The following is a 23,683-nucleotide window of genomic DNA, read 5'->3' as shown; positions in this document are numbered from 1 at the left end:
TTCATCTAAAGTGGACTGCAGTGAAACAACACCCCGTTTTATGACAAGTATGGCAGATCATGAGTAAAGGAGGAAGAGCAAGGCTTGTTTCAGTCTATGAATCATATAGTAAAGATACATTATTTGTGTTTAAATAGCTTTTAAAGTAAACATGAGTTGTTAAAAATATATCCATCCTTTGGAGTGGACGTTGGCACCGGAAAATGGGGGAAGACAGATTAAACAGGGAAATACTGTACTGATTTAATTTCCTAGTCTCTAAAGATTTTTCACATACTTCAGAAATTATTTTTTGAGTCATGATGACAAAAACAATAATATATATATATATATATATATATATATATATATATATATATATATATATATATATATATATATATATATATATATATATATATATATATATATATATATATATATATAGTCTCTTGTTTTTTGTTGGAAAAAGGTCTATTAAAATAATTTATGTAATTTTTAGTGTTAGCTGATTTCTGCATTAAGATTCTTCAGCACAAATCCACAATGACTGCCACTTATTGATTTTTTTAAATTATTGTTTAAAATGGGTGAAAATCTTAGTCCAGTGTAGAGCTGTGCACAGTGCCGTGATTCGCTCAGCCCCTAACCCCACTCTCTCTCTTTTTCTCTCTGTTTATCAAATCACAGATGAGATGAATTAGCCAGTGAGTGCACCCTGCTGTTCTTTTGCTTCATTCTTTGCCACTAGGAAGCTATTAACTGGGAGGAGAGTGGGCGCAGGCTCTGAAAAGGGACTTAGTAGCAACTGTAGCAACTCAAATTTAGCCGATGCAAACCCCAGTGTTGGGGTTCATAGCGAGTGGGTCTAACCTGTGTAATGGTAGCAACAGAAAGTTTGCGGATGTGGCAGGGAGCGTACACTGGTTGAATTTGAGTTGCTGTTCCAGCAGCTGTAGGTCTGTCTTCTCAAACCATCTGCACTTTCCTTCTTCTGCTTTGTTTTTCTTGAAATGGATATGACCTCCCATTACTCATAGACTACTGCAATAAAAAGTGGCATCTTATTTCCATGTCTGCATTTGAATTATAGCGATTCACTTGTTGAAAAAGAGGCGCTAAAGGAATATATTTTCACCTGTACAGCACTGATGAGGGAGTGGTAAAAGTGAAAGCCATTTAGAGAAATGAAATACTCCACTTCCACTTCAGTGTTTACAAAAGACAAAGTGTAGTCTGAGTACTAGTATATCGAGGACTCTCTCTTCCTGGTTGTGATGGGGATGGAGAGATGGGAGAGGATGAGTGAAGGAGTGTGGAGATACAAGCTAGGGGAGAAGAGGATGTGTGCCCTCAGTCAATTGAAAAGCTGTCAGGGTGCAGGTGCATACAAGCTACAAGCAAGAGATAAGAGGCAACTCTGTCTCTGTAGCTGTTTTCCTCTTCACCTCTCCTGCCCTTTTTCTCCCTTGTTATCATCTCTCTTTTTCTCTTTACCTCACCACCGCACCAGTATTAATCAAGGCAGTAATGGTAAAGCAGTCTGTTCAGGAATTCTGACCCTCTGACATGTCAAATGCCATTTCCTGCCTCAGTAGATAAGGATGGGCCTGTTTGCCTCACTGTCTCTCGCTCTCCCTTCAGTGCATCAAGGTTCTTCAGGGACAATGAGAATAATTCCCCACATCATTTTCTCTGCACCAAGGATTAACAATTTTCTCATCATTGGATGTATCCAATTTTTCCCCAGTATTTTTCCATATTGACAAGGTAAAGCAATTCTTACCAGATTGTCTTGGTTAGGACTCAAATGACAGCAAAAACACTGCAGAGGACTAGGATAATGTGGTCTTGTCTGTAAAGGGGAGACTCATGGGAACCCGTAAAACCCATTCATTCAGACTGCGTTTTACATTTTGAGCATTTGAAATAATCAACAAAGTTACACTACTGTTTCTCATGCATAAATACGCACAGCGTCTCTCTTAATGGGGACTCTCTTTTGCCGCATTGATCGCTGCAAGCCTTTAATAAACTAAATATCAGTAGTAAGTGTCATAATGTGATAACATATTTCTCTGAAGTTCACTTAAGTCGGCTGGTTTTAAATAAATGAAAATTTATTCAAAGTTCTTTTTCGGTAAAATGAAAATGTCAACATGTTTTTATTATTTCACCCACGTGTAACCCATCCCATTAATCAGAATGTTGATTTTAGTCATTTGTGCATCACTACTGTAAAGACATGAAATTTGTATCAATCTTTGCATTTACCTCTCAGTAAGAAGCAAATTGGCATAATTCCTAAAACGTTGAAGTAGTTGGCTTTATTGGTTGATTGTGAATCATCAAATGCAGGAGTATTTTAGTGCGTCTGTCCATGTTTTTCACATGAAGATCCAAATATGAGCAAAAGTGGTGTTTCTTTATCTTTAAAGCCATCTTTGATTTGGTAGATATTTGCCATAAGATACCTCTAATAAAAGGCCTGCATACCAAGGTCAGACAGAAATTGCAGAGAGAACTGCCGCAGCAGCAGCAGCCTCCTTCACAAGAGGGCTGAGACAAGGACTTCACAAGAGCTGTAGAAAGAGAAAGAGTGCAGTGTTAAACAGAATCTCAAACATGAAGCCGACCCTGTTGGCTCAAGTTTTTCAGGGTCAAGAGAATCACCAGACTCCAGGAACAGAAGGTTGACAAAAATAAAGATAGATAGATAGATAGATAAAGTGCTGAGGGTTAAAGGTTGGTAATGTAATGTAGATGCCAGGCCTGAGAAATGTGTAGTATCTGGACATTTAAACATGTCTTGCAGGACTTTTTTTATTTTTTGGAGAAAGAAAATGGGCTTGAAGTTTGCAGACAAAATTCTACATTTACTGATGGTTCTTACTTCCCACTCTTTGTCATTGCTCTCGGATTTTTGATGGATCCATAACCTTGATGTTTTGTCAGATGTTTTTGTTTGTTTTATTACCCCGGTGATAAAAGAAAGAATGATTCATTCAGTATTTTGTGTTGTTTGACTGACAAACTTGAACTCGAACTTGAACCTCCCCATTGAGGGATTCAAGAACTTTTAATGATCAAACTTTGCTAAAAGGGGCCGCCAAGGATTCATCTTAGCAAAAAAATGTATTTCAATAGGAGTGAAAAAGTTAACTTCAATTACTAGATTTGACCTGAATATAGGTCACAATAATGTGACAAATGTTGGTAATGAAATCTGTCAAGTTTTTAAGAAAATGTTGTTATTTAATGGTAGGCACTGAGTTAGGAAAATAATAAGATAGTTTGTTTTTGTTTGGGAGCATAGTGGACCAGTCAGGGTTGATTAATAAAACATTTGATTATAATATTTTATTGGATTGCATTTTATCATAAAATTTCTGTGAAATTTGTCATCCGTCATAAGATGAAACAGACAACAAAAGTTAAAAGTTGAAGTAATAACCTTGTCTTCTTGCTTATATTACACCCGGGACACACTGCGTGCATGAGTAGCTCATGACAGCAACCTCGCTGAACTGATATTCACACTAGGAGCATTGTTGCTGCCACACTGCATCACTCGCAGTGGCCAGCCCTTAATTATGTGTGATTTTAAGCCTTAATAAAATGTACACCGGTGAGGTATACTTGATTCATCCCCCATGCAGTTGTCATTGAGAGGACAATTTGCAATTTTAGACCTAGCATGGTTTTTGTGCGAGGCCGTAACATGTATATTTCTGCTGTAAAGTTTTTTAGCATTGGGGTCTGTTGTGATTGGCCATTTAAGGAACTGCTGTCTTTGGCACTTCTGTGTTTGCTTCACCTTTAGCCTTCGGATTTGCAGCGCAGCAAAAACTTGCTAAAAAGCATGCATTTTTGTCAAACTGTGTTATTGCAGCTTGGCAGGCGTTTTGCCTAGGTCTCACCATCCGCCGTATCTTGATAACAAAGTCAGTTAATATACTACATGAGACGCTGATATGCTACGATGAACATAACATATTTCCGGTTTGCAGAAATGTACTATACCAACAATTTTCTTCTGGCTTCTGGGCTGGAAAGCGTCTGGATTGTGATTATTTCGACATTGAAAGCTACAGTTGTTACAAGTTGACATACACAGCCAGAGCCAAGCATTTAAAAAAAATAAGTTGAGGATACACTACATTCATTACTTCTCAAAACCAGCCCAGTGTTTCAGCACACCAACAAGACTTTCACTAAACTTGTATTGCAGCCCTCAAGTCAGTCACAATATTGGATTCTGTTAATTTTTTCCTCCTTGGGCGCTACTTTCTGTGAGATGTTAACAAGATTTTCTAATTAGTCGCCTGAAAACACAGCACAGATACCAATACTTTGTAGTAGACAGGATAGAAATAAAATGGCATGTAGGACAAACAATGCTTCATGTGTATAGCCAAAGCCATTAAGGAAAAACACAAAAAAACATCAGTCTAACTCGAAGAGATGCATGGTTTAGAGGCGATAAAAGCATCTTCCTTATCAGTCTCGTAGCTTTGCCAGAGGCTTTTGTAGTTGCTGGTGTGTTTTTGTGTCTTTTCCGTTTTCCAATTTCTCCCCTTTCATTTCTCTCCCTCTCTTTGTCTCGGTAAGCTGGTCCAGAAGTCTGAGGCCTCTGTGTTGCGTCCGCCTCCGCCTTCACTGCCGGAGATTAAAAATAATGGGCAGCGCCATTAATTAAGCAACTAATCTTACTGTTTATGTTTTGTCATATTTACCGCTCACAGATGCGTGGAGAACTCTCCCCAAAAATGACTGCACCCAGACACATTAAAATGCTTCTGCAGCACATGCACACATTAACAACAACAAAACAACCTCATACATGGGTGGACAGGCTGTCAGGGACGCAGCTTTACCTCGTTCCAGCCAAAAAACCAAGGCCTCCCCCTCCCTCTCTCTCCAGTTATTTATTTATTTTTGTAAGCGGCTCAGTTAATATTGTTGATTTAAGACCTCACCTTCAATTTGGTGTAGCATGTGGACAGAGCTTTAGCTTTTGCCGCGGCTGAACCAATTTTCTGCTTCAAGCGCCTTTAATAAACCACGCAGCGCTATCGGGAGGCTTTGGCTTCCCTGATGAAGGCCATTTATTTCAAATTAAAGCCGAGTTCCTTATCGTCGGTGGCCTCAAACAGAGAGAGAGATAAAGATGGCGCGCTTTGGTGTCGTCCTCTCTGTGTTGTTAATGTGATGAGAGAAAAAGGAGGGGGTGAGTGGAGCGAGTGAGAAGTAAGAAAAGGAGTTGGAGAGAAGACAGAGACCAAAAAAAAAAAGTGGGAAAAGACAGATTAAACGGGTAAGATAAACCATCGGAGGTAGTGCGGAGGGGAAATGGAGGAATATGATAGGCTGTCATCTTTTTAAAATGGGTCTTGTGAGAGCACACCAAAGAATTCCTCATTCCTCCCCTTTCATCGTTTTATCTTCCTTCCTTTTATATGTTTTTCTATCCGTCTCTGTTCATTTTCCTCTTTAACCTCCATCACCCGTGCTCAGATAAACTCGCACTGCATGCATGATACCGTTGCTGATGATAATGTGTGTGTGCCTGTGTGGATATGGATATGCTGTAATTGAAACGCCGGGGTCAGCTCTCCTCCGTGAATCAAAGCCAAAAAGACCCTTTAATTTGGCTTTCAATTAAATCCGGTGTTAAACGCTCCTCGCAGAAGAAGTGTGTGCGCAGGGTACGGCGTAGACGGGATGTCGGCACGCGTGTGTGCAAAAGCTTGCCATTCTTTCATGTTTACGGTGTTCTACAAAGTGTGTGCGTGTGGGCGTGGACATTTGTGCATGGGCCTTTTCACACCTGCGTGGGCGTACATAACTCGCTTGTCTCCGCTTCAATCAGTCAGAATCCATTACAGCGAGGCGCCCAGGCAGCAAGCCTGTCATAGTTAACAATCACAAAGATAGACAGGCAAAGACCAATTATAATACAGCCCACATATCAAATTAAGCATGGCTAATTCAGTCTCTCAAAGCTCTCTTTTCTGCTGTATTTGATCAGAATGATCCTACCCACTCAATTAAATGTGATTTCGCACTAATTACATGATTTGCAATGAAGCACGCACTGTACACGCCATAGGTTGTTAAACAGGTTACAGTGGGTGAGGCTGTTAATTGTTTTTCATCTTAGTTGTGTCTCATTTAATCAGACCTCTTTTTACTTGTGCATGTTGTTTTTCTTCTTCTTTTTATCTTAACAGTTAAAATTTAGTTCAGTTGTGGCTAAGACACAGGCACTTCAAAATTCTTATGTTAATGCATATTTTAGGGGTCATACTCAAATTGTTGCCTTTTTTTTTTTAATGCGTGCAGGAGAAATAATTTTTCACTGTCAAACTCAAATGCTTGTTTTATGTTGTGGTAGGATTAGGTGAAACTATATACTTAAAAGGAATGTCAGAACTCTCTAAATCCACAATGTGATTAGACTTTCCATTTCAATTTTGTGTGTCAACTTTTTTTTTTCAGCACTGACAGGTGACATTGATAGACTATTGAGTTTTGATTTGTACAGATCAACAGATGATAGATTTTATGCCTTGACAGCTGTCATTTACATTTACATTCTTAAAAAGATATAAGCTTCACAGTGTCAAGTTGGATTTTTTTTTCTTTCAACCCATATTTTTAAATTTGACATTCAACTAGGTGACTCATTTAACCAGTCAGTTGGAAATAAACGGGGAATAAACTCAAAAACTAAACATCTCAGACTGTGGCAGTGGCTATTGTGTCTAAAAAAATACAGCTGTATGGTACAGGTCAACTATCCCATATTATCTTTTAAGCATTGCTCTTATGTTCTTGTTCAGATGAAAATTGAAGAAGTTTGAAATTGAAAGCTTGACACCTGATACATACTTAGCCAAATTACAGTGCGGCCCTATAGGAAAATGAGAACCGTAATATACTGTGGCTAAGATCAATTTCTTGCAAGTGTGTAAACAGTGAAATTCACAAATGCCAATAAATTACATATCACTTAAATGTGGTTCTTCCTCATCTAACAGACAGTTTTTTTGTGAATGGCTTTGTGAATTTGCTAAGCTTAGACTGACAGGGTTTTTTTTTCCCCAAATTTTATTAAGTTTACCTGCAGCGGTATTTTTTAGCCCATCAAAAGCCAAAAGAAGTTGTGGACACAGCACTGACGTATTATCACCTTTAGAGTTGATATGGCTAACTGGTAAACAAACGGTGGCTTATTACACATCTAACAGCTGAGCAACATGTAATTGTTGCTGTGTTTGTGGCCACCTGATGAAAGGATGTCAAATATTACCACGTTTTAGCTCCACTTATGTTCATTAGCTAGTCACCAACTGTGTCTGTCTGCTGTCACAGAGCACGTAATGAAGCTGAAAACAACAATATGAGAGAGTTTCATTCACGATCCACTGTTCCTTTTAAAAACTCATATTATAGCCACATTGTAAAGGCTCCTATTTCTGTCCTTTTTTTCACATTTGGAATCCTCCTCTTGAACGCTCAACATAAATATGGATGTATTATCTATTGCACGATTTCTCAAACTTAATATTCAAAGGTCCGAATTTGATTTCTTTTCAAGGCCAAAGGTCGGGAACGATCGGTGATTGGCAAATGACTTTTATTTAACATGTTTATAACTTACAAGCATTGTGCATTCACGTTTAAGGCAGTCTGAGACAAAATACATTCACATACATACATTTGGATAGTGACTTCCTCACCTCATTGGCAACAATATATGCACTGATGTTGAAGTCTCGCTTTCTCGTGCCTGCAGGACAGAACACGTTAGCGGTTAACTAACTTGCTAATTCTGAATGGAAGCCTGTTAACTCGTGAACTCTGACATGTGATGACATGACAAGGATGCCAAACAGGAAAACCATAAGTTGGTGCAAATTTTGACAAAACTTTAAACAAATGTCTAACAGGATAAAATAATGAAGGGATGGCATTTTATATCCAAAAGGTCAAAAGACAACTTCAACTCCCAACACTGTGGTCATTACTCGACACCATAACTCAGGAACAGAGGGGGAGATATTTGGTCAGATAGTGAAGTGCTGACTCTGTCTGTGTTGATTGTATTCAGATTTAGATTCATATTCAGAAAATTTTGTTGTCTGTCATGACAGAAAATCGTCTGCGTCAACAAACACCATACAGTGCAAAGCAAACTTAGACAATAAACATAAAAACAGAATAAATGCCTAATACAAATAATTTAGACAGAATAATTACAATATGCTACTACGTGCAAAGTGGCATGAGTTCATGCAGATGTGCTAATCATCCTAATCATCTAAGATGTTTATGGCAGTGGGAATATAGGATTTTTTAGAAGTTTTTTTTCTTGGCCAAGGGAACTTGATAGAGATGGTCTGATGATAGTATTGATCTTTTGTGCTGCCAGGTTGAAGATGTGTGTGAAGCATCCATGTTTTAGAATTTGTAGCTTCTTTGTCGTGACATCCATTTTTTAAGTATTGTCTACTGTCATGGCTATAACTCTGTGCTCCACTCTGCCGCTCTGGTAGTCCACCACAAACTCGCTGGTTTTGCCGATTTTGAGCTTCAGGTGATTGTTGTGACGAAGCTGTCAATCAGTCCTTGGTACTCCTTTGTAAAAAATAATCTCTAATATGTTTCTGTCAGGTATCATACATATCATAATAGTAACATATACTTAATACGATTTATTAAATTCCTTCAGAATCTTCACTACATATGAGTCTGAACACACATGAATTTAATTGACAGTTTCACTGACAAATACGCCAGCAACCTTGAGGCAGCAATTCTAGTGACAGTCTGTGCTTTTTTTCTGCATATCCAAATTTGCACTAAATGAGAAAAAGGGGACAAAACCTTTAATATTTTTTAAACATTTATAATTCTTTTTTCTGTGTCTCTGTGTCTGTGTCTTTTGTAGGTCTCGCAATACAGACCCGGTGTGTTCTGGCCTACAGGCTCAGATCTTATCTTGCTACAGGGAGAACAGAGAGCAGACCCTAAAGTGTTCAGACCTGGCCAAAGAATACATGAAGTGTATCAACGCCGCAAAGAAGGTGAGGTTTTTTTTTCCCCAAATATGGAATGGACAGGACTTAAGATATCATGGAAGATCTGAATTTTTAAAACATCATCACATCAGAAACAGTAATTATTGTGTCAGCGCTCCCAGGAGTATAAAAGATAAAAGTCCAAGATCATATTGTAATTAAGAGGATGGCTTTCTAAAGCCATATCAATAGCAACTTTCTACCGAAAATGATAAAAATATGATAATAGTAATTAATATAACGCTAATGATAATAATATCATATTGTGATTCACATGGCCCTTCAAAGAAGCATGGGTTTGGGGAAGTTTGGGACATAACAATCCAGTCTGAGTGGTGGCTTTTGAAGTTTTCCCGTGGAGACAGATGATGTTATTTTCAGAGCCGCACTCTGATGTCTGATGTAAAAGAAAGAAATTCATTTTTCTCATGTTCTCAAGATTATTCTCGGGGAGTTAAGGACCGCAAAAAAAATCAGATTGATAGGATTTTGAGTGCTGTCACTTTAGGTTTTTACACAGAGAAAAATCTTGTCATTAGAAACAGCTTTCAGAGTGAATGTCTGATGTAAAAGTATGAAATCCAACTTCTCCACTGCTACCAAACTTGTTTTCCTAGCAATGCTGAAAATGACACCTTTTCAAAGGCAAACACAGTTTGGGTTGCTACGACATAAGTCCTCAGTTGCAGTTCAGCTTGTCACTGCAGCCTTCACCCTTTTGGTTCTAATTTTAGTTTACAGGCGCAAAAATCATTTAAAGTAAGTGAGAAACAAAGGAACACAGGTTGTCACCTGAAAATAAGTACTCAAACTAGACTTTTTCCTCAGACATTAATTACATTTTTGACATTTTCTGAAAATGACAGTGCACAGAAGTACATTGCCATTTATTTATGTGTGTTTTATAAGCTGTTAAATGAAAGAAAACTTAATCGAAGATACGATTTGGTTCTCTTGGTTTCAAATAAACAAGCCCGGGTCATCCAGTCAGACTCAGCAATAATGTCTGCAGTCTCATCATTAGAATTCTAGGAGAGTTTAAGCATAAATCTCAAACTGTAGATATGATTATATATCCCCAAAGCTTTTCCCCCATGTTTATTTGCATTAGATTTTTGCATTTCTTAAGTTCAAAAACTCTTCGTCTAACCCAGCCCCTCATCTCAGCAAAGAGGAGGACATAATGTATTATAATGCTGAATATGTAAGCCATATCTTTTAATGTATTTCTGGCATGATTTTAGCTGTAAAGTGAGGTTGAAAACAGGGTTGTTTTGCTCCTTCACCTTGTAAATAACACAACACAGTAATTTAAAACCAAACTTTTCAAGGCAGACCTAATTGGCAATTACTGTTCTCTGTGTTTTTACATTAACTTTTGTGACTGAGTAGATTAAATTTTAAATCTTTTTTTCTTCTCTGTTATGGAGCCTGGGATGTGACATTGACAAAAGACTAACATTACAGCAACATAACACATCACACACAAAAGTCTTGTTGAAAATGTGACATCAGCAAAGAGGTCCTACTTTGATGAAACCATCCCCATAAAAGGTTTACTGTTTACTGCTCAAAGTGTCACTTATTATGACCTTAAGTTTTTTGACTGTACATTACTGTACAGGGACACAAAATGCATAGTAACGCAGCTCCCTTAAAGGGACAATTCACCCCCAAATAAAAAAGAACATATTTTTTCTCTTACCTGTATGAATTGCCCAGTGTTGGAGATATCGGCCCATGAGGATGTCTGTCTTCTCTCCCAAACTCAACAACTTACACCAAAACAATCTAGATTGATAAATAGCGCTTCAGGTAGGTGGAAAAATATGTATTTTTGATTTTTGGGTAAAATATCCCTTTAAGAGGTCTGCTAATATCAAATATGAGAAAACCGTTAATGTATGTCACTTCAAATTCACACTCAGTTATTCCAAACACGACATCAATAAAAATTTCAGCAGAACCTCTTTTTTTAATGACTAATTATAAGAAAATTCTGAATGTGTTACAATGAATTTTTAAGGCAACCTTTACACAATGTCATGACATCACATATTGAACAAGATATTGTTTTTATGTATTATGTGTAATATAATGCGATAAATAATTGCAGAAATGCGAATCACTTTTTTAATATTTTATCTGTGATGAAAAACAGTTAAGAACCGCTGCTTATGCATTCACTCTGAAAAAAAATCCAGACTTTGTAGTTTTCGCTTTCAGCATTCCACGTTCCTCAACTGGATCCACTGCTGTATTATTCAAAAGCAAAGACGAGTTCCTCTCCTCAAGTACGAGCATCACTCTAGCGAATTTCAGTTACAAATTCATAGAAAGTTGTAGAGAGAAAAATGAGAGGAGGGAAAGGAAGAGGGGTGAGGGGGGTTGGAGGACAGAATACTGGAAGCTTGCCCTTCCAAAGTTTGTACAGTATCAAGGTATTTGAAGGCTGCTCATCATGCATCCGGACAACGTATCACTCTGCCTCATGGTGCTCTCTGCTCACATCTCCTCTGCGTTGCTCAGGGGCACTGAGGCTTCCCCTGGCATGCAGTAATACAGCATGTGATAATCAACTCGCTGAAACTTGATTCCTACACTCTTGTGTGTGTGTGTGTGTGTGTGTGTGTGTGTGTGTCTGTACGTATGCGCACTTTCAATAGCTTCTGTAGCTTTGTATATGCCTTGTATGAAACCCACAAACACACTTTTATACATACTGTATGTCTATACACAGCTAAATCTGCTTGTGTTCTTATACTTTTACTCTTATGAGACCCAGATGGCCTCACAATAATCAGCAGGGTCTGTGTGAGTGTGTGTGTGTGTGCGTGTGTGCGTGTGTGCGTGTGTGCGTGTATGCATGTGTGTCTGTGTCTGTGTGAGTTTCTTCATCATATTAGCCAGTATGAGATAACGAGGAGTGAAGTGAAGACTCTTTGAAGACTGTCTTTTAAAGAGCACAGCAGATCATACACACTATGTGTGCGTGTGTGCGTGTGTGCGTGTGTGTGTGTGTGTGTGTGTGTGTGCGTGCGTGCGTGCGTGCGTGCGTGCGTGCGTGCGTGCGTGTGTGTGTGGTGCGTGAATCACTTGCTACATTGCAGTCTTCTTTAACCTACACATCAAGGTCTTTCCTCCTGATTAGCCCCTGAGGCATCTTCCTGACTTTCACCCAATTTGAACATCAATTTTGAAAGTTTGTAGAGTTGTTTTTTCCTCAGTTATGTGTCTTTATAAGCTGCCACAGTGTAGTTTCGTTGATGACTTGTTCTTTACTGGTGGAGTAGATGCTGCATAGGTCAACTTACTAGATGGCCTGAGACACTGGGAAAAATAAAACATTGCAATTCATCATGCACTTCCCAAGGCTAAATAACCTTTTTCCACAAAGCTAGTACGTAATCATTGCTAATTTATACTACAGGACAATGTCTGTGTACACTCATCACAGCAGTCTGGATTTAGTTTAAATGGACTTTCCACAATCAGAGGTTTTCAAATTATGTTGAAAGAATGACACAGATTTCATAAAAATGAGGTAATCAAAACATAATTATCGATGTGGTTTCCATATGGAAGTGTTGAGAAACTACCATGACTAAAGCCCCTTTTACACAACCTGTTCAAAGTGGGAATGTTGCGCCGTTATTCCGCGTCATCATTTTGTCTTAAAGGTACGAACATGAAACGGGGAGACAGAGTTGTCTCGCCTTTAAACCCGCTGCAGAGATAGTAGCAGCACTTTATCGAGGTCTGTGTAAAAAGGTTAAAGTCAGCTGGACGGGAGAGGTGTAACGTTGTGACAATGTGTTATGTGTGTGAACCACCACCAGGAGATCAAAAAAGCAGATAGCAGCAGCAACTGAAAATGTCTGAAAATTTGGGAGACAGTGACATCAGGGGTTCATTACCATTCAAGCAGAGGACACGATCAGCTGCCATATATCAGGGGCAATAAGTGTTACTACCATGTTATGCAATTGTTATTTTTTAGAAAGGGCTGCCCAACAAGTATGGAAAATGTCACATCAGTGGCCGATGCTGTCGTGTTATATGTCTTGCCTCTTTTGCTACTGGAGTGTTAGCCTGCATTTCGCAGTCCCACATTGTTAAAAATAAACTAGTTGTTTTAGCTTAAAAAAGTTAGTGTTTTGTTCTGTGATATTTTAGGTTGACTGAATTAGAGAAGACAAGTTGAGGTTATTTCATAATGATTCAACTTGTCTTCTCAAATTTAATAAAATAAAAATAAATAAAAACTGTAAGGCAGCCCGGACACTAACTTTTTAAAGTTAAAACAAAAAGTTTATTTTTAGAGTGTACTGGGGCGTCGTTGCTTGGTTCTTTGTAAAGAAGCAAAGGCAGTATACTTAAGGGTCTTATTCACAGCAGTATTGCGTGATCTCTGTGTTTGAAAGGCCAAAGTCACATCTAAAAAGATCCTGAAATGACAGTTAACAGACAGACTGTTGACAGCTAAGTTTCCACTTTGGCTGCAAACCTAGCTAATGTTACAATTTCAGGGACTGACACAACACACTGCTGAAAATGCTCTAAAGGTCAGAATTAAGACATAAACAGATACTGATTCTGAGAAAAAAGAAGCCATTGTGACATCACTGTGAAGCTCAGCTTAAATTTGGTTTAAATCATGATGATGATTAAATCATGATGATCATGATTGATTTTTCCTTCTATTAAGATTATCGCATCAGATCAGTCATTTTATTTAAATTACCTTTAAGTGTTAGCAAATAAATAATTGCTCCTAGACTTTTAAAGAATGGTCTTAACTTGACGATATGCTTCACCAGCAGTAATTAGAACTAGACCAAAGTTGCTTATTCCAGCTTCATTGTGTTTTATAAAAGTTATGGCTTAGTTTATAGCTTATTATGAGCTTCAGACTGAATCCAGCAAGACTTTTAAAGTATCACACCCTTTATTTCCATTCTGCGTTATAACAGAGAAATGCAGCAAATATATTCAATTCATTTTCATCATTTAAAACATAAACGTTTGAGTCCAACAAACTGTGGGGAAATATTTATGCTGTGATAATCCCACTGTGTGCGTTTAATATAAGCCAAACATCATTTCCTTCTCTTCTTTATAATGCATATTAAATGAGTCAGTGTGCTGTGAGCCTGGGGCAAACTTGTTTTCATTTCTGTTTTCATCTTATTTATAAGCTCAGTTGGTGAGTGATATCTTCTGTATTGAGAATATAAGTTTTAATCCTTTTTTAAAATTTCAAAGTGGCCAATACCTAGCGAGACACTACGGCTTATTTAATTAATCAAAATTAAGAATGGAATGATTATAGAGAGCCTCTGAGGGGAGAATGCAAACAGATGATGTCTTTTGATTGCTGAGCATTTAAATGAGTGAAGCAGGACTTCATTGGGACTGAATGTAGCCCATTTTCTTGTTTTGTCTTTTCAGACTCACAGAAGCAACTGTGATGTGTTTTGATCAGTGTCGCAGCGGGTCAGTGGACAGGCCTGCATATCACAGACGTCTTCCTGCTGGGTTAGGCTTCCATCTTTGTGTGTGCATGTGTACACGCTTGTGTGTTTGATGGCAAATGAGGAGGGGGATCCCACAGAGCTCTGCAGAGACGGACCAGACAACCTCTAGTCATTATCCTCTGGGAGGCTGAGCCTGACGTGGGCACTGCTACATGTAACACGCACACGCTGTCCAGACACTCGGTGGGATTCTCGAGTCATTTATCTGCGCTCTCGGATACGAATACGCACACAGCATACACACGCACGCACTGTCTATACGCCTGGTGGGATTCTGAAGTCATTTAGTGGAAATCTCAGAGAGAACCCCGGCTCTGATGCTGATCAATGTCAGAGGCTCAGCTCACAATGGAGAGAACAGAGAAAGGGGAAGAAGACTGAAAAATGAGAGATAGTGTCAAAGGGGTATAGAAGAGATTACGGAAAGTGAAGATTTGGAAAATCTGAGCAGAGCAGTAAAGGAGAGAGCCGATGTAAAGAGTGAAAATACCTGAACGGAGAGGAAAAGGAGAAGCTGAGGGATATACAGGGAGTAAGAACAGAAAAAGAGATTTCAAAAAAAAAAACATGGTGTGATGAGTGTTGGAGCAGCATGTCCGATCACAGGTCAGGATCCGGCCAGTTGCAAGTTTAGACCTCAGAAACTTTAAACACTGTTGTTTTCCCCTTCAGCAAAGCCAACTACTGAGGCACACTCACACTTATAGTATATCCGGAGCCCTGCTGTGGAGTACAGACATGCCAGGCTTTGGGTCATTTACCCAGGGAGTTTGTGAAGTTAAAAGCTGTCTGTCAGACCAGAGAGACTGAAACAGAACCTAACGTAGAGAACAGAAAGAGGAAATACAAAGAGACTGCTGAGAAGCAGCAGAGTGATTGAAAAGGAGTTTTGAAAAAAAGAGTTATCGGACGCTGTAATCTGTCCATAGTGGTCATGATGCAAATGTTCTCCAAGTAAAAAGTGACTTAAATGGTCCTTGTTCCATGGACTGTTTTATAGCTCCTAAGGTGGACGAATATGTCTTTTATGCCACATGTAGGTTTGTTGCCCCAAATCGTCACTTAAGAAATGCATGGTTCATGTTGTCAGTCAAATCTTTGCAGTTTCAGGGTTTCTCACACATTAACTTAATTGTAGCATCCCGCCATAGTATCATCATCTACCACTACATATTGATTTTCTATTATTGGAGTTAGACTGTTCATTAGTAGTATTGGAATATTTATACCATTTTAACAAAAAAAAATTGGTTTTTCATTGCACCCCATTCTTGTAGTGCAGAGCACACTCGGGGCACAGACAGAGTAGCAGAACGCCAGGTGCATTAAAGTGAAGAGAAGTGCAACTTACACATTCATTGCACTAGTTTTAAAAGTTGGCTTTCACTGGCCTCTACAGCAGCTGCTCCTCTCATCCGTGAGTCTGATCTGATCAGATCGACTGGGCAGTTATTTCCCCTGCAACTTAAACTCCATAAAGTGAAGCTGAGGAAAGACAATTCCTGTTCCTGAAGAGTTCTACCTGTGCTATGTTCAGTGCCCTGCAAAAACCTCTGAATTTAGAGAGGGGACACAGAGTATACAAAGGAAAAAAAACAAAGAACAGTTTGCTGACCAATCCCTAGCATCAGCTACGACTGCACATAGATTCTAATTCTATGCCAGACACTGAATATCTTTTCTTTGGCAACAGCATGGCAAGCTATAAATGCTTGCAAATGTAAATAGAGAAGTGTGACGGAAACAGAGGGGTAGAGTATCTTGTTTCTGTTATCTGCTTCGCTGTTGAATGCTTTGAAAGTTGACTACTTTTAGATCAGATGTTTGTCTACTTCCATCCGGTGTGATCAACACTGCAGCTGACAGAGTTTTTAGCAGCCAGGCAGAAGAGTTGCCTGGCTGCTAAAAAGAGTGGATTTAGCTTATATTGGTGACGAAGCACACTTTTTAGTTTCTGAATGTGTGGAAATGTGATGTTTTTTTTAAATCACAGATGTTATCAAAGACATTAAAATGTGAGCGGGAGTTTAAGTGTAGGGTGGCTGCTTTGCATGCTTTCTGGACTGTAGTCTAACTAAAATATATTTTTTTATAGTATATTAGTAGTAGTTTAGTATATTAAAGAGAAAACATTAATGATAACATTGAGTATTTATAAAAATAACCCCCTTTATCTAAAATGTCAGATTGGTCTGAATTCAGAAATAACTATTTGTATATAAATTACGCACTGTGTGTTACCTTGAATTCACGAAGGAACTGTATGTCTCACTTGTCTTCTCTGTGAAATAAGAATCTAAAGAAGGCGAACATTCTTCACAGATACGTACATGTAAACAAAGACAGCATTTAACAACAGCAAAACGAAATCAACATATCTGTTCACAAACTCTCACACAACATGGCAGTATATTCCGAGTTTCTTTTTTCCAGTTATAAGCTCAGTAATGCCCAAACACATGCATTTTTACTTCATAATTATGATTTAAAACACATCAGTACAAACAGTCTCATGCACAGCAGAGTAGCAGGCCTGGGCTCAGCTCTGCTCAAGCAAAGCTCATACACACAGATGCTTGCTCAGAGCGCGCTACTCGTAACCAGAATTGTGCTAGAAGTGCAGTTGTTAAACATGGTCCCTGTTTACTACAATTTATGGTGAATGCTCAGCATTTTTTGTTTTTCCTCCTAGGCCTCCACTGTGATTGGAAAAGCCGAACTTTGCAGTTTAACACGGGGTGAATAATTGATATCCAAATGATTATTTTGCAGGTGAAGTATTGCTTAAGGTGTTTCATTTGGGGTGCTTGATAGAAGACATCTTGCTTTGCAAAACAGTGAAAGCCAGACATCATGCTTGACTCATGGCAATATATCAAGGTTAGTTGTTACTGACTAAGGCAATACAGGAGAAGAAAAACATGGCACAAAAGCCTAAATAGCTCAACAGTTTGTTAGGAGACATAGAAATAATGAATATAAAGAGAAAATGAGGCTGAATATTAGTTTTTCTTGTTTTCTTGACAGCCATGGTGAGACACAGTAGGGAGATATCAGATTTGTCAGCTATCATACTGTAAAATGCTCTCCAAAATTACACATAGATTACATATAAATTGATTGTCCTTCTTTTGAGCGTGAGGCATTCCTTTACACCTTTAATTCTCTTTTCTTCTGCTTAGTTAATTATTAGGGTTGTTGGGCTGCTCAGTTGCTGACAGCTGTGCCATCCAGGACTTGTAGAGGAGGAGATTTGCAGATGACATGTCCTGTCGGCTGTCCATTAGAGGCCAACAGTTTTAGTAAGTGCTGTCTTAAGATTGAGATTTTCTCATAGCAATAGAATTTGCACATTTATGTCTTTTCAAATATAGCCAAACTTTATTTTGTAGAATATAATTACCTTTTATTTATCAATTAAAATCTGCGACTCAGTTAAAAGTTAGGAGGTAGCACCTGTGTAACATGAAATTAAATAAAAAATAAATGATGCCCTGTAACGTATTGTTGACATTTACCTATTTTCCTTCTAACTTGGAGCTTTATATAAACTACATGCATAAGAACCATTGTGATAATAATGTTTTATAAGCTAGAGTGTATTTGTCATTGTAAATGTGGCCCCATTTGGTGACAGTGTGACAAAAAGTGTCATTTTTACGTGACAAAAAGCCTGCAATTCAGTTTTTGGTCTGACAGTAATGGAAAATGTGGCGCCAATATTGATTATCTTTAATATATACATGTGATGACTTTTATCTCCACTTTTAAACGTCTGTATTGTAATTTAATCGAAACAACTACTCCCCATGAGGTAGACAGAATGTAAGAAAAAGAGAGAGACTGACACCACTTCAGCTCCCACATCACTGACCAGCTTTATAGTGAAGGGTGCATCCCTTGGGACAGACTGGCTGCCCTGAAGGGCTTCAGCTGGCGATCCATCTCTATCTCCGTTCCATACTGCTACACCAGCACTATCTCTCCGAAGTCAGACGATTGGGAGGTGCAGGTGAAGAGTCTAGTACAGAACCAAGCTTGTTGGTCAGGCTGCCGTGGCTATTTGGTCGAAAAAATATCTTACTGCTGGCAACATTATACTATAATTTAAAAATACCAGTGCTACTGACCTTACTTGTAAATGTACTTTAACTAGGAACACAACATAATGCGATCTAGTCAGGTTTTCCAAACACTTAATTGCAGTACCCATCAAAACACATGCCCTGTGTTATTAATTACCAAGCTTGCTTTGTTTCAAAGCAGGTGTTGGTAAATGGATGGACATACACTTTTATAGTGCATTTTTAGTCATTTTGACCACATTCACCCATTCACACACACATTCATGCACTGGTAGCTGAGGCTACCATGCAGTGCGCTACCTGCTACTCAGTTTTATTTGTTTTTGAGCATTCATACATAATCGAACACCAATGGAACAGCTTGCAGGAGCAGTTTCAGATTTAGCATCTTGTCCAGGGAGACTTCAACATGTTGACTGGACAAGATCAAACCTTCCAATTAGTTGACAACCTGCTCTACACCTGGTCTACAGCCACCCAGCTGTTGCATTTGTTTCCCCAACATGGAACAGATTCAGTTCCAGTTTTGGCACCTAATTTTGAACCATTCAGAACATTTTAACCAAAAGTAATTTGGCTCAGAAGCCGAAAGGTTGATTCTTAGCTGAACCAAAAAGTAGCAGGTTTCCATTGACCTAAAATGCGAACTGTGACAACATCATTGGGTGTGTCACAATATACAGGTTCGAAAGAGAGGATGGAAAGGGGCAACAATGGAGAGGTGAAGTGAGAAATCCTCAGAAAAAAAGCCTGCAATGATCCCATTAATAATTGGTTCATACTTGCTTTTTGTGAAAACAAATATCTGTACAAACAGAACACAAATTTGCAGGTTATCAATGTAATCCACAATTTTGCTACTGCTATTTACTTTTGTTGTGGATTGTGCAACATCTTCCATTAAGGACACATTGATTACCATGGTTCCAAAAAAAAACGGGTGAAAACATTGGCTGGTTCGTCTGATAGCACCAAGGTTCCAAGAAAACGGAACAGAACCAGTTCAAGAACCAGAGCTGATTTGTTTGAAAAGTGAACCTGGAATTTGGATTTAGTACTGCCCTCCTGAGCAGTGCAGACATGTATATTGAAAAACTCCCCCAAAACACAGAACCATGAACAATGGATACACCTGAAGTTATGGGTCATTACATTTCTGTAATGGAAAATCTGTCTCAGAGACATGTTGTTTCAACTCCACAGTGATTCTTTTTACACCAGAGTTGATGGTATCTATGTACCACTTTACAAAATACCGAGAAGTGTTTGCCATGTTCTGTCCCTCTCGTTTATGTAAATAGGGTTGTGTGCAGAGCATTTGAGCAGGGCAGTTTTGTACTTAATGCAAGGGAGCTTTCCACAGACCCACAGAGGGATGGTAGAGAATTTTTAGGAGCACTGTTGCGATTCGAAATGGCCCAGCTTGCTGTGCAGGAGCCTGTGCACTGTTTCCAAGGCATGCTTAGTGTGCAAGTATGATTCCCCTGTGGATAGCACGCCAGAAGATAAGGGGAAAGAGAAAATAGTTTCATCAAGTTCTGATAAGTCCATTCTCAAAGGAAAACCCTATTGACAATACTGATATACTGATAATAAATCTGTATCTGTGGTCGATCTGAATGCACACTGACTTTCGCAAAGCCAGTGAATCACAGCGGTATAAAACCTAATATTGATTTCTTTTTCTTTTACCTTCAGTTTTATTGTTGATTGAACAGGAGTCATGCCGGTACAGAGATCACAGCAGCTCAGCTACTCTGCTGGCAGATAACAATATAGACAAACACACTGAGGAAAAATATAAAGAGAAGGCTGAGGACAAAGATGTGTTTGGACGAACAAAAAAAACACGTGGTAGATACAGAGAGGCGTAGGAACTGTTAGATAGGGGTGGTAGATGTGAAAGTCCAATAGAAAAAGGAATAAACGGAAAGACCTTGACTTTGGAAAAAAAAGAAAAAGAGGAGGAGAGCACTGTAGCAAGACGAGAGCCCAGTGAAAGAAGAAACGATTAGATCTAAAGTGAAAGCTGAGATTAAATGTTGACAGGCAGAATCTGGAGATCAGTTTAAGTGAAACAAATAATGGAGCAGACATCCTGTGTGGGCAGTACGACAAAGAAAAAATGAGTAAGAGTTAAGAAAATGACAGATGAACCCCTTTGATGAGCACTGATAGTGCAAAGTTCGAGAGACATTACAAGAAAAGAAACCAGAGAAATAAATGTGAGCAAAGGAGCAGGAGAAAATGTAAAGAAAATGCGAGTAGCCATGGGAAGAAAAAGAGTCGGGCTTTGAAAACATGGTGATGAACACTGAGTAATTGAGGAAGCAAGGGGAGAGAATGAGGAGATGCACAAAAGTGAGGAGGAAATGCTGTACGGGAGGAGGTGGACAGTTGAAGAACAGAGGTGCAGGCAGCCAGGGGATGATGGGAGATGGGGTAGGAGCGGTGAAAGAATGGGAAAAAAAATGGAGGAGAAAGACTCGGACAGATCTGCTAGAAGGGAGAGAAAGAGGGAAGGGTGGAGGAGACATGCGGCAGAGGGCAGAGGATTGTGGTATCAGGAGGTAAAGCGAAAAAGGAAAGATGTGAGCACCAAAAAGAGATGATAAGTGTTTGTGGAGGAAGAGCTTGAGATGGACAGTAGATAAAAATAGAGAGAAAGAAAGAGATGGAAGGCCCCTTAGCTGTCAACATAATGAAGAATAATGAGGGGAGTCAGCTGCATGCTGGACCTGCCACTGACCACACAGTTCATTTTGACACAAAATTAAGAAACTTAGTAGCAGTCAAAACCCCATTCACCTCATTGCTATGCGTGAATAAATATATTATATACAGGCTGTTCCCATCACCTGCTTGTAGCTATACCAAAAAGTACAGCACTATAATTCTTATTAAATCCACATAATTGTGTGGTCACAGCATACTTTGCTCACATTATTCAAAGGTTTTTTATCACAAATTTGTTAAAATCTTAGTTGGGGAGCACCTTTTTTCCAAGAAAATCCATCCACATGACAGATGTGGCATATGGACATGCTCAAAACAGCAGATCATATGTAACCTCAACAGGTCAGGACCTCCACATTCAGTGTCGTCACTTGCAAAATTGTTGAGACTAGCCCACTGGACAGCTGATGCAATTTAGTTTCCACAACCAAAGAACCTCTGCAAAAACCATCAGAAATGATCACAGGGAAGCCCATCGGCATGCTTGTTGTCCCCACCAGGGTCTTGACAGCATTTTGTAATGCCTCCACACCAGCGACAGCCGTGGCCAGAGGCATTAATTTTTCAGGTTGTGTTCAGCAGTTTGCTAATGTCAGAGCTGTGAACAGAGCGCCCCATGGAGGCGGTGGAGTTATGGAATGGCCTAGCATAAGCTACGGAAAATGAACACAGCTGCAATTCAAATGCACAGAGATCTTGAGACCTCAGTACTGTGCTATTAATTCACTGCCACCAACACATTTGCAGCATGATAATGCACGGCCACATGATGCAAGGATCTGAACACATCAGTTCTTGCATCCCCCGCGTACTCACCAGACATAGCAAACATGTTGAGCCTGTTTGGGCTGCTCTTTATCGACGAGTATAACAGTAAGACCAGTGTGTTCCAGTTCCTGCCAATATATAGCAACTTCACACGGCCACTGAAGAGGAGTGGGGCAACACAATCAATAAGCTGATCAACCCAATGTAAAAGAGATATGTCGCACTGCATGAGGCAAATGGTGTCACACCAGGTACTGACTGATTCTTTGGGATTTTGTGATTGCTGATGCACTTATGTTGTGCTAGTCATTTGAAATCCTATTAAATGCCCTTTGCAAGATAAAACTGCACAATTTAGAATGGCCTTTTTTGACCATCCCAAGGTATACTGTAGTAATGATGTTATTTAATTGGCATCTTGATATGCCGCACCTGTCAGGTGGATTGATTATCTTGGAAAAGGAAAACTACTCACTGACATAGATTTTAACAAATTTGCAACCAAAATATTAGATAAATACATCCTTTGTGTGCACAAAGACATCTTAGATCTTAAATTCATACCTGTGAAAAGTTAAAGCAAAAACAAGAGTGTTGCAGTAAAATTTTTGTTCAGCACATATATAAAGATGTCTCGTAGCTTTCTTTAAACTTGGCCTAATTAAGAACAAAGTTTCTCACAATTTTTTATATTTGTTCCAAGAGGAACCGTCTTAGATTAAAAAACTCAGCCATGGGAGTTTCACACCAGCTTCTAAATTAGTGTAGGTTGCTTTAATTGGGGCTAAAGTGTTGCAGTGTTTTTATATCCTCTTTCAAAGTGCAGAACTTTTCTACAAAGTTGATGTACCATGGAGCAGATAGCACTTTTTATCCTTTGACATTCTATTTGTGACTCTTTCCTTTAACCACCGTGACTTCCTGCCCACTGGAGAAAACAAGAATAAAACTTACAAGTAAAACATCTTGAATCTTATCAAATTGTTCAGTAGTAGTTTTCCACGGTTTTGCAAAGGCGTTGAATTGATTGAAAAAGGCAACGTTCATTTGGAGCACATTTTTGTCAGATTCTTGTTACTCCTCTGCTCTCAGTTGAAGGTCTGTTTGTGCCTCATTAGCTGTGACTGCCTACAGACACGAAAAGAAAAAAGCTTTAAGGAATCCTTTAACTTTTTTTTCTCCACCCCAGCTCACAGTGTTGAACAAAAGTTGACTAGGCTTGCCAGAATACAGTGGTATAATGCGTAGTCCGGTGATGAAGGTCTGTTGACCAAAAGTTTTCTTTTCCATGTTTGTTTTATTTTTCTGAAGTAGAGGCATACTAACAGAGGTATGTACCATCCAGTCTTTTGTGTTAATGTATATGTGGTGACCTGTGCTTGCAAGCAAAATTAAGAGACTCGTTGAACTATAATTGTTTTGTTTTTGTTCCTTTTTATAAACTGCGGGTGTGATCTAATGCATCTGTTGCATCGCAAAGTGTGTACATGGC

At 39.0% G+C, this 23,683-nt stretch overlaps 1 protein-coding gene across 7 annotated transcripts in view; it reads left to right on the top strand.

The window, feature by feature from the left end:
- The window catches only part of LOC121946731 (MICOS complex subunit mic25a), an 89,597-nt gene that overhangs the window by 52,291 nt on the left and 13,623 nt on the right, over positions 1-23,683 (top strand). For 2 of the 7 annotated variants that reach the window (XR_015777554.1, XR_015777559.1), the window contains 2 exons: positions 8,936-9,071; positions 14,517-17,904. Coding sequence is in view for 1 of the 7 variants with exons in the window: in XM_042491456.2 (XP_042347390.1) it covers positions 8,936-9,071 (136 nt within the window). In the remaining 6 variants the exon portion in view is untranslated. The remainder of the gene's footprint in view (positions 1-8,935; positions 9,072-14,516; positions 17,905-23,683) is intronic. The other 5 variants (XR_015777558.1, XR_015777556.1, XR_015777555.1 and 2 more) reach the window with 5 other exon arrangements.

Source organism: Plectropomus leopardus, chromosome 9, assembly GCF_026936395.1.
Source record: "Plectropomus leopardus strain MGB_pleo_1.0 chromosome 9, ASM2693639v1, whole genome shotgun sequence".
Classification (NCBI taxonomy): Eukaryota; Metazoa; Chordata; class Actinopteri; order Perciformes; family Serranidae; genus Plectropomus; species Plectropomus leopardus.
This window is presented reverse-complemented; position numbering and strand designations above follow the sequence as displayed.